This window comes from Pagrus major, chromosome 8 (genome assembly GCF_040436345.1).
Source record: "Pagrus major chromosome 8, Pma_NU_1.0".
Classification (NCBI taxonomy): Eukaryota; Metazoa; Chordata; class Actinopteri; order Spariformes; family Sparidae; genus Pagrus; species Pagrus major.
The window spans coordinates 1140022-1152398 of record NC_133222.1 but is presented as its reverse complement, the minus strand read 5'-3'; the positions used below and the strand labels follow the sequence as shown (position 1 = coordinate 1152398).

General features: G+C 42.5%; 1 protein-coding gene and 1 long non-coding RNA gene across 2 annotated transcripts; both read left to right on the top strand.

The window, feature by feature from the left end:
- Positions 1-151: 151 nt before the first annotated feature.
- LOC141001481 (uncharacterized) lies at positions 152-904 on the top strand. Its single transcript, XR_012179588.1, has 2 exons — positions 152-404; positions 500-904. It is a non-coding gene; the product is annotated as an uncharacterized lncRNA (long non-coding RNA).
- An 8648-nt stretch (positions 905-9552) lies between these two features.
- Positions 9553-12377, top strand: cart2 (cocaine- and amphetamine-regulated transcript 2). The gene is made up of 3 exons (XM_073472533.1): positions 9553-9796; positions 11125-11208; positions 12270-12377. Exons 1-3 carry the CDS (start codon positions 9674-9676, stop codon positions 12375-12377), a joined length of 315 nt encoding a protein of 104 aa, XP_073328634.1. The 5' UTR covers positions 9553-9673.

Sequence of the window (12377 nt, the reverse complement as noted above, 5' to 3'; positions counted from 1 at the left end):
ATGGAGGAGGCTGCAGGTCTACAGGAGGACAGAGGGTGGAGGAGGCTGCAGGCTGACAGGAGGACAGAGGATGGAGGAGGCTGCAGACCTACAGGAGGACAGAGGGTGGAGGAGGCTGGAGGCCTACAGGAGGACAGAGGGTGGAGGAGGCTGCAGGCTGACAGGAGGACAGAGGATGGAGGAGGCTGCAGACCTACAGGAGGACAGAGGGTGGAGGAGGCTGGAGGCCTACAGGAGGACAGAGGGTGGAGGAGGATGGAGGAGGCTGCAGGCTGACAGGAGGACAGAGGGTGGAGGAGGCTGCAGGCCTACAGGAGGACAGAGGGTGGAGGAGGCTGGAGGCCTACAGGAGGACAGAGGGTGGAGGAGGATGGAGGAGGCTGCAGGCCTACAGGAGGACAGAGGCTGCAGACCTACAGGAGGACAGAGGGTGGAGGAGGCTGCAGGCCTACAGGAGGACAGAGGGTGGAGGAGGCTGCAGGCCTACAGGAGGACAGAGGGTGGAGGAGGGTGGAGGAGGCTGCTGTCCCGTTGGGCTCTTCTGGGCCAAAGGAGACCAGAAAAGATGCAAACTGAAACGTCAGTTCTTCATTAGAGAACATGTGGCTGCATGTTGAAGTTAATGAAACCACAAGTTGTTTTTACATCTCCCACACACACACTGACACACTGAAAGGGCCTCGGTGTGACCAGTACAGAACCAGTTACTGGGACCCCTGAAAACCCAAAACGTCACCATGGAAACGGACTGATCCACCGACCAACCACCAGTGAGTCTGAGGCGTCTCCATCCCTGGAGCTTGAGCAGCGCCTGGATGTGATGTCAACATGAAATGACTCCAGTCAAAGAGTTTTTTCTGACATGTTTATAAAAATAAACAGATTCTGAACCTGGATGATTAAATCTGAATATTTCTGTGTTCACTTCTCCAGGATTCAGAGAGGAAAGAAGTTTTAATGAGCTCACGAGGACCAAACAGTCCTGGAAGCTTTGCAGGAAATATGAAGTGAATGTTTCTGTTGTGTATATAAACACAGCAGCAGGTGGCGCTGTGGCGCTGAATGTGTCTGTACAGATGAACTCTGTTGCTCTGAGTGATGATGAAAACACTGAACATACGTATGGAGGCTTTTTAAAAACTTTAGCAGCAGCTGTGCAGAAGTTTGATGGAAAATATTTGAGGAAAGGTCAAAGGCTCAGCTCCAGTAGTTTAATGTAACTAAGTATTTTACTCTTTACTTCACTACAATTAATTCACAACTGAGGTTAATATTTCATTTACAGATTAGAATTGAATTTTATTAATTATAATAAATTATAATATTATATTTCCATATAAATAAATAAACATCCATATAAATAAATACACATTATAATAAATGTAATTACCCAGCAGCAGCCATGTAAACTGATTAAAATAAACATGTTAATAATTATAATTACTGCATGAGTGGAGAGGTGGTGACACCAGGCGCTGCCCTCCTCTCCCCTCGTCCTTTCAGGTCTCTGTAACTGTGACACATACATGCAAATCAACCGTAAAATCACCATAATGTTGTCATATAACTAGCATGTTTAGCATTGCTGTTAGCGCTCAGTGTTAAAGCTGCAGTAGAGAGATTTTGTCTCCCTCTTGTGGCAGTTTCAGATAATTTTTTTCTATAACATGAAATTATTATGTTTTAATTTGAAATATTATAAACTGATAAATGTTTGTTATTACAGGAAAACAATCTAAGTTGTCCTGTTATAATCAGAAACAATTTATGATATAAACAAGATCAATAGTTTATTTGTTAAAACATGAAAATATCTTGTTCAGACAAATGTTACATATTATAACATGATGCTGATCAGTGAGTGTGATAAAGTTATTTTAACATTAGAAAACACAAAGATATCACATGATAACATGATGAAAACATCTTCTCTGCTGGGACGCTGACTGTAATCAATCATTAGCTTTAGACTCATAACAAATGTAGAAAATCTGGTTCCACTAACAACTACTTTCATCATCAATAAATATGTTGATTGGTTTTATGTTCTAACAACTCCACAAATTCAGATTCAACCGGAAACTTTCTGTTTGAAATGACAGTAAATGAACATTTATTAAAACAACTGTTTCAGCTCCACGAACACAATATCCTCGATGTTGAGCTCTTATCGAAAATGCTGCTCAAACATTTTATGAGTTGTAAAAAAATAAAAACTGAGATCATCAAACATGCTGGATGATCGGGTCTGTGAGGTCAGGAGGCGGTTTTAAACTCGTGTGTCTCTTGTTTTGGTACTTTTCGCCCTGTGGTCAGTAACGGTCCACTCAGGGGCCGCAGGTCCCAAGGGCCCCGCGTGACCCACCAACGTTTTCACAGTCGTGATTGTGAACGGCGCTTATCAGCACGTGTGAAGTCTCTGGAGAAACCCGAGGATGAAAACCCTCATTAGCATCAGTCATCAGCCACAGAATCAGACGTAATGAGCCCGGTGTCTTGGAGAAGTAGAAAGCTTCAAAGAGACGGAGAGCTCCACTGGATCATCAGCATCTGAGCCGACATCAAAGCCTGGATAGATAATGACTCCCTGTCAAACATCACAGCTTCACGACGCTGCGTCCTCAAACTGTTTTATTTTATGTTCCCAAAGTTTGTGCTTGTCAAAGACTGTTGAGTTTAATTTCACTGTGACTGAGAACATTATGTAAGAATCACCTCGGAGGGAGCTGAACGCAGCTTGTTTTCAAGTTTGACCAAATCACATGTCTGGATGTTGGTTTCTGCTGCTAACTGAAGTCATTTTTCATGGTGCGTCTCGACTGGTGAGCCTGGATCAGCAGCTTTACGTCTGCTGCTGAGTCCCAGTGAAGCTGCTGTCAGGCTGACAGATGTTCAGACGACGTGTTAAGCCTCCACTTTCCCTCATACATTTAAGGGATTCTCAAACATAAATCCTCTTCTCCTCCATGTTGGCTCGGAGATCTTTTTTCTGGTCAGCTTGTGAAGATTTCAGACTGCCAGAAGTGTCCGCCCAAAACAAATTAAAATGAAGTAAAATGGCCATAATATGTCCATGATTTTAGTTTCAGAGGTGATAGTCTGACAGCCTGGAGTTTCAGCTGGAGATGTAAAAGCAGCCAGTTCACTGCTGAGTCCAACAAGTCGACAACATGAACTCACTGAATGTGAAGACAGGAAACAGAAAAATACAACCGTCCACCGTCTGAACTCAAGTTTCTCTGTGACTGAACTCAGACGAGCTTCATCGCCTCGTTAACTCATCAAACTGATGTTTGTTTCTGAGAAAAATGTCAGAATCCTGAACTTTCACTAAAGTGAGAGGAAACATTCTGACTTCTGAGAAAAAGACAAAATTCCGACTTTCTTAGAAAATCCCAATTTCAAGTCTCCAGCTGTTCAGTTGTTGAGCCTGACTTTATATCATCTGACTATTAGACCCATAAATGACTTCTCTCCTATGTTTATGTTCCCCTCTGCACCTGGAGCCACAGCATGGACTCTCAGTTCTGGACGTTTTAATTTGGATCAGAAGATCCTTTCATGGGTTTTAAGGACTAACGGGAACATTGTAATGTCACCTGATCTTTTCTCCATACAGATGAGAGAAGAGGACATTTCTTGCTTTGTTGCTTTGTTGCATGTGGATGAAGGAAACTGAAAAGATGGAAAGATGACGGTGCAAATCTTTCAGAAACGTTGTGTCTGAAGTGTTTCTGTGCGGCTCTCTGCAGTCGTCACTCTTCGTTTTATTACAAAAAGCTCTTGCAGCCTCAGTTTGAGTAGAAGTGAGTAACTGAGACCGCCCAGAACAGAACCACAGATGAGGAGAAATACCTGCAGTATGAGTCACATCTCAGGTACCGAGCTGAATGTGGACACCAGAGACGACTGTGACCATATGAAAGTATCATGTCACGACTGTCCCGGACAAAATAACTACAGTTCACAATACAACTCTGAAAATTAGGTCACAAAACAAAACATTTCTGGAGCTTCACAGTAAATCAGTTTTGGGTGAACTGTTCCTTTAAGAAAAGGGCTCCAGGGCCTCGAGACAGTTTGCTGTTAAGGATGCATATTTCTCTTGACACAGGCAAACTGCCCAAACAGAAGTCCTCTAACAAACATGGCTGCTTATTTATGTAACTCACTGTTTAAAGGAAAAATTTAGTCGTTGGCCTGATACAGTGTTGAAGAAGAAGAAGAAGAAGAAGAAGAAGAAGAAGAAGAAGAAGAAGAAAAGATGCAGCGCTGCATCCTGATGCTGATCCTCTTCTCTCGGCAGAGTCAGCAGTATGTTCTGGGCGGCGGGACGGTTTGTTCAGGGGGACATTTCTTCACTCTGATCCCATAAAGAGACAATCACAGACCAAATCGTGTGCCGGAGCCGGGCAGAACAAGACGATGGGTTTTAAACCTCTTACCTCACTTTTATTTATAGTCGAGCCCTCTGGGAGCTGACGACACACTCTGCTTTAATGCTGCGACCACTTTCCTTGTTTGCTATCTTGTCTCTGTGTGACCAGCGCTGCTTCACATCAGCACAATGCTCTGACTCACACTAATGCTCGCTGACAACAGGAGGATTTAGCTGCGGCAGCTCTGACGCTGCAGGCGGCAACAATCTGCTCAGAAGAGAGAAAGTCTGGGATCATCACATCGTTAAAAAACACTCAAAAGAAGACCAGATCTCAACAAAAACAGATTATCATCCCAGCATCAGGCTCCTTTAAGAGTCTCAGAGCGTTAACAAAGCTCTGAAGCCGACACATCATCAGTGTGTTTGTTAATGTTGTTCCATAAACACACAACTGAATCAGACCACCGCCAGGGAAGCAGCTAGTGAGGCTGTACTGGAGCTACATGCTCACATTAGCATGCTAACAGGCTCAGAATAACAGTGGTAGCATGCTGATGTTTAGCAGAGATGTGTCTTATGTTCGCTATTTTAGTTTTGAGCGTATAAGTAAGTGAACATTTGATAATCAGCACTCAGGCTGCACAATTCATCAGAAAACATCAAAATGATGTGCAAACGCTCAGCTCTCCTGTCATCATCTCCTCCTGATGATATAAAGTCAGGCTCAGTCATCATCTCCTCCTGATGATATAAAGTCAGGCTCAGCCATCATCTCCTCCTGATGATATAAAGTCAGGCTCAGCCATCATCTCCTCCTGATGATATAAAGTCAGGCTCAGTCATCATCTCCTCCTGATGATATAAAGTCAGGCTCAGCCATCATCTCCTCCTGATGATATAAAGTCAGGCTCAGTCATCATCTCCTGATGATATAAAGTCAGGCTCAGTCATCATCTCCTCCTGATGATATAAAGTCAGGCTCAGTCATCATCTCCTCCTGATGATATAAAGTCAGGCTCAGTCATCATCTCCTCCTGATGATATAAAGTCAGGCTCAGTCATCATCTCCTCCTGATGATATAAAGTCAGGCTCAGTCATCGTCTCCTCCTGATGATATAAAGTCAGGCTCAGCCATCATCTCCTCCTGATGATATAAAGTCAGGCTCAGCCATCATCTCCTCCTGATGATATAAAGTCAGGCTCAGTCATCATCTCCTCCTGATGATATAAAGTCAGGCTCAGCCATCATCTCCTCCTGATGATATAAAGTCAGGCTCAGTCATCATCTCCTGATGATATAAAGTCAGGCTCAGTCATCATCTCCTCCTGATGATATAAAGTCAGGCTCAGCCATCATCTCCTCCTGATGATATAAAGTCAGGCTCAGCCATCATCTCCTTCTGATGATATAAAGTCAGGCTCAGTCATCATCTCCTCCTGATGATATAAAGTCAGGCTCAGTCATCATCTCCTCCTGATGATATAAAGTCAGGCTCAGTCATCATCTCCTCCTGATGATATAAAGTCAGGCTCAGTCATCATCTCCTCCTGATGATATAAAGTCAGGCTCAGTCATCATCTCCTCCTGATGATATAAAGTCAGGCTCAGTCATCATCTCCTCCTGATGATATAAAGTCAGGCTCAGTCATCATCTCCTCCTGATGATATAAAGTCAGGCTCAGCCATCATCTCCTCCTGATGATATAAAGTCAGGCTCAGCCATCATCTCCTCCTGATGATATAAAGTCAGGCTCAGCCATCATCTCCTCCCGATGATATAAAGTCAGGCTCAGCCATCATCTCCTCCTGATGATATAAAGTCAGGCTCAGCCATCATCTCCTGATGATATAAAGTCAGGCTCAGCCATCATCTCCTCCCGATGATATAAAGTCAGGCTCAGCCATCATCTCCTCCTGATGATATAAAGTCAGGCTCAGCCATCATCTCCTGATGATATAAAGTCAGGCTCAGCCATCGTCTCCTCCTGATGATATAAAGTCAGGCTCAGCCATCATCTCCTCCTGATGATATAAAGTCAGGCTCAGCCATCATCTCCTCCTGATGATATAAAGTCAGGCTCAGTCATCATCTCCTCCTGATGATATAAAGTCAGGCTCAGTCATCGTCTCCTCCTGATGATATAAAGTCAGGCTCAGCCATCGTCTCCGCCTGATGATATAAAGTCAGGCTCAGCCATCGTCTCCTCCTGATGATATAAAGTCAGGCTCAGCCATCATCTCCTCCTGATGATATAAAGTCAGGCTCAGTCATCATCTCCTCCTGATGATATAAAGTCAGGCTCAGCCATCATCTCCTCCTGATGATATAAAGTCAGGCTCAGCCATCATCTCCTCCTGATGATATAAAGTCAGGCTCAGCCATCATCTCCTCCTGATGATATAAAGTCAGGCTCAGCCATCATCTCCTCCCGATGATATAAAGTCAGGCTCAGCCATCATCTCCTCCTGATGATATAAAGTCAGGCTCAGCCATCATCTCCTGATGATATAAAGTCAGGCTCAGCCATCGTCTCCTCCTGATGATATAAAGTCAGGCTCAGCCATCATCTCCTCCTGATGATATAAAGTCAGGCTCAGCCATCATCTCCTCCTGATGATATAAAGTCAGGCTCAGTCATCATCTCCTCCTGATGATATAAAGTCAGGCTCAGTCATCATCTCCTCCTGATGATATAAAGTCAGGCTCAGCCATCGTCTCCTCCTGATGATATAAAGTCAGGCTCAGCCATCATCTCCTGATGATATAAAGTCAGGCTCAGCCATCGTCTGCTCCTGATGATATAAAGTCAGGCTCAGCCATCATCTCCTCCTGATGATATAAAGTCAGGCTCAGTCATCATCTCCTCCTGATGATATAAAGTCAGGCTCAGTCATCATCTCCTCCTGATGATATAAAGTCAGGCTCAGCCATCGTCTCCTCCTGATGATATAAAGTCAGGCTCAGCCATCATCTCCTCCTGATGATATAAAGTCAGGCTCAGCCATCATCGCCTCCTGATGATATAAAGTCAGGCTCAGCCATCATCTCCTCCTGATGATATAAAGTCAGGCTCAGTCATCATCTCCTCCTGATGATATAAAGTCAGGCTCAGCCATCATCTCCTCCTGATGATATAAAGTCAGGCTCAGCCATCATCTCCTCCTGATGATATAAAGTCAGGCTCAGCCATCATCTCCTCCTGATGATATAAAGTCAGGCTCAGCCATCATCTCCTCCTGATGATATAAAGTCAGGCTCAGCCATCATCTCCTCCTGATGATATAAAGTCAGGTGTCAGATGTCTCCATGCAGCTCGTCCAAGTCTTTTGAAGCCCTGAGAGCGTCGGTGCAGATCCGGACCTTCTGGAGGAATAAACACCTGAAGTCTCATCAGATTCTGCTCTGATCCGGACTGTTCACTGACGGGAGGAGAGCTCAGAGATTACTTTTTAACTTTTGGGATCAAAAAGTGGATTTTCACATGAAGGTGATATCATGATGCTGCTCGTCTCAGCAGTGTGACCTGTTCGTCCTCCAGTAACCTGAACAACGAGGCTGCATGCAGTGTTTGTTTACCATCAGAGGGACGGAGGATTTGAAGATGCAGCTCGTCTGCGTGTGTCAGGAGGGTTTAAGTTGAGTTATAAGAGGTTTGGGGACATTAATGCCTTCATCCCTCCGCACTAATATGAAATATAAATAGAAGCACTGCAGGGAGGGAAACACATTCCCACGTGCGTTTTCCCTCCAGTTCTTTAAAGTTAAATATGAAAAGGAAATTGGGAAACTGGCCGTCGCTCCTCCAGCAGCCGCGGCTTCACGCAGATTCATCCTGGCAGTTTGTCTCTGACACATTCAGGTTGTTTTCAGGCAGGAAGACATTTATCAAAGTAAATCACTTCATCCATAAGCAATCTGTTTGTTTCCCCTCCGGATCAGTGTCAAGAGAAACAGGAGACACAGACACTCTCTGTTAGACTCGTCTGGACACGTCTCAACAACTGATCCTGATTTTCATCCATCAGTTCAATATAAACATGTTTGTTATTCAGGGGGGAGGAAGTATTCAGACCATGTACCACAGTTAAAGTACAAATACCACAGTAAAAGTACTCAGTGCGGTAAAGTGTCTCTGTTGTTCTCTGTGACTCAGTCATTGATGTAAAAACTGCAGTTTGTTGAGCTCATGTTGATCGTTTTGAATCAGACTGACACTAATGAATCTTTTCATTCTGGGTTCGTCTGATTATCATCATCTCCATGAAACATCTGATTGTTTGACTGTTTGGTGAAAATAGTGAGAAATGTGGTGACGATGATGTTTGTTCAGTCCAAACCTCGACATTACAAACACATTCAAACAAATAAAGACATCTGTGAAGCTGCAACAGACAGTAAACATGAAATAGTTGCAGATGAATTTATAAACTCTTCCTTTGTTTTGTTTGCAAAAATCTCAATGTAGGTGAAAAAATAACTGATAATAAAGTTCTCTGATAGTTGTTGTGGAGTAAAAAGTGCTAAATTTACTTCTGAATTAAACGATAAAGTGAAACGAAAAGAAAAGTCAAGAAAAGTTTGACCTTCGGTGGCGAGCAGCACTGAGACTGTTTCTTTAGTTTAATACACGATGACGCTGAACACACGACTGTTTCCTGTCTGACAGCAGAGTTTGGCTCCTGACAGCTAAAAATCCAAACGGTGTTTTTATTTTGTAACTTGATTTTGAAATAAGTTTTAAATGTAAAAATATATTAAGAATGATTATTATAATTGTATAATAATAATAAATGCACGTTTGCACATTGTTGTTATTTGTTATTTAATCTCAGATCCCTGCACAGTCACATTTATTTCATATTTATTTCACATTTATTACATCTTGCACTCATCACGTACACTCGAGGACAGTTACTGTATAAAGTCTGATTATTTTTCACTCCAACAGTTTTTATTATATTTTTATTCAGATTGTTATTTTGCTCTTTGCCGCCTGTTTCCCTCTGTGCTCTGCTGGATCAATGCAGGAACATCTCATCTTCAATCATCCGGTGGTCTGAGATCATTAGGAGCCTGTTTACGTCACACCCGTGACGTCGCCCGGATTCTGGGGGGGCGGGGCATCCCAAACATCCCGCCGCGCGCAGCGGCAGCGCGTGGCAGTCACCTGGAGGACGGACACCTGGAGGACAGTCACCTGGAGGACAGTCACCTGGAGGACAGACACCTGGAGGACAGACACCTGGAGGACAGAGGTGAGCAGCTCGCGGAACTTCGCTCTCTGGCACCATGTGGGCGCGAGCTGTGCTGTGCGCGGCGCTGCTGTGCGCGCTCTGCCCGGCGGGGAGGACGGAAGCCGAGAGGGACGAGCGGGACGTGCAGGACTACCACTACTCCAACTCCAACAGGCTGGTGAGTGCGGCTGTACTCTGATTACTTCAGTGACAACAGTAACTAAGTAGTTAATAAATACTTTGTGTAAACGTCTTGTTTCTGTCGGAGGTTCAGTTTCTCTCTGGTCCTGAAACATCAGTCAGGTTTTTATCTTCTGCAGGAAGAAACTTTAATATAAATCATCAGAGCTGTTCATCAGTTCATCTGCATCATTATAGAAGCAGCACAAGAGCGAGTCTCAAACACTAGAGACAAAAATAAAGAGATGAAGGAAGAATAAAACAACAATTTGAATAAAAATATAATAAAAACTATTAGAACAAAGAAACAATATACAGTTTCTGTCCTTGTGTGTACGTGACGTGTGCAATATATTATAAATGTATATGTGCATAAAAAGACATTTTATGGTGAAAACATGAATCAATCAGGAGGAAATGATCAGCAGATGAATCTGAAGCTGCATCAATGATCAGAGGAGACCTGGAGATACTCAGATCAATAAGGACAGTGATGCTGAGCTGCAGCCCTGAACTGTAACAGTCACACATCAGATACAGTCACTGACCTGTACTGAAGGCTGAAGTGACTTTACATTAATGCAGTGTGTGTAAATAATGTGTATTTATTATAACAATCATTCACAGTATTTGTAGTTTCATCTGACTGTACTTTGTACTTGTACTATAAATGTACATTATTGAGAAACAAACTGTTGATCGTCACGTCTGTAGTCTCAGTATCAGTTCACTAAAAGTAACTTTACTACAGTGTAGAAATACTCTGTTACTTATCAAAGTCCTGCATTCAACATATCACTGAAGTGAAAGAACAAAAATATTAATCTGCTGCATTTTATGTGACAGTGTTGGTGCTTAAAGGACCAAAAGTAAAGTACTTGTTATGGAGAATATCCAGAATATATTATTATTATTATTATTATTATATTATTATAATGCATTAATGTGTTCATCACTTTCATGTTGCAGCTGGTAACTATGGAGCTCATTTTAATTACTTTATGCTGGGTAGCTTGTGAATGTTCTCCCAGAAATTCAATAATAATAATAATTATTATTATTATACTGTGTTTGTTATATATTGTAATATTGTGTAGTGCTTCATCAGCAGCTGTTTGTGTCCCTCTGAACAGATTCTTCAAACTTGTACTTGATTGTGGTTCTCGAGTAAATGTCCTGTTACTTTCCACTACTGTCAGTGTGTGTATTTGATGCAGAGATGACATTTGTATGTTCATTAATATCTGTGTGTGTGTGTGTGTGTGTGTGTGTGTGTGTGTGTGTGTGTGTGTGTGTGTGTGTGTGTGTGTGTGTGTGTGTGTTCAGCTCGGCGCTCTGCATGAAGTGCTGGAGAAGCTGCAGACCAAGAGGATTAATCCGTGGGAGAAGAAGTACGGACAGGTCCCCTCAGTGAGTCACACACACACTCACACACTCACACACACACACACACACACACACGCTCACACACACACACACACACACACACACAGACACACACACACACACATTAATATATTTATACTTTATTAGCGTGGCGGTCAGGAGTTGTCTGTGAACGTTGTTTCCTGTAGTCAGGACGATGGACGACCTGAATCACTGCAGGAACTTTAACAGTTTAATGATGAGCTGCTTTGGCTCTGATGTAGCAAGTAATCTGTAAAGTAACTAGTAACTAAAGTTACCTAATAACAGTAGTTGAGTAATGTAGTGGAGTATAAAGTAACAGAAAATGGTACAGTAGTTGAATAAATGTACTCAGTTACATTTGATCACTGGTCGCTTGTGAATTTGACTGAGGGACCAATTAAGTTTTGTTTAAATCACAGTTAAGTTTTTGTCGACTGTGTTAAGTATCTTTAATCTGAATCTGCAAAGTAACTAAAGGTATCAAGTAAATGTAGTCGAGTACAATAAGAACAATATCTGCCTCTACAATGTGGCAGAAAATGGAAATACTCAAGTAAAGTACAAGTACAGTGTATATATTCATTTACTATCACATTTTTTAAGTTAAGTTTTCAGAACTATACTGAAGTACACTACTTGAGTAAATGTACTTAGTTACATTCTATCACTGATAATAATGAGTATTCAGATCTTACTGTAAAGATTAAACAGTAGATCATAAATGTACCTCATCAGTCCTGAATTCAGTGTTTAACAAGTATTAATGTGTACTTTAGTATCAAAAGTACTTACAAAACCTGCATGATCATTTAGAAATGTAAAGTAACTTGTAACTACAGCTGTCAGATAAAAGTACTGCAGTAAAAAGTTCCTCAGAACTGCAGTACAAAACTTTCCACATCTGCTGCTCACAGTTACACACATTTACATATTACTGTTAACACAGTATTCACAGTATACACAGTATTCACAGTACACATGCAGTACTGCATTATATTTGAGTCAGTCTTGTGTGTGTGTGTGTAACCGCAGTACTTCCTGTGTGTACTTCCTGTTGTCAGTGTGACCTCGGCGAGCACTGCGCCGTCAGGAAAGGATCTCGGATCGGGAAGATGTGCGACTGCCCTCGAGGAGCTTTCTGCAACTTCTTCCTGCTGAAGTGCTTATGA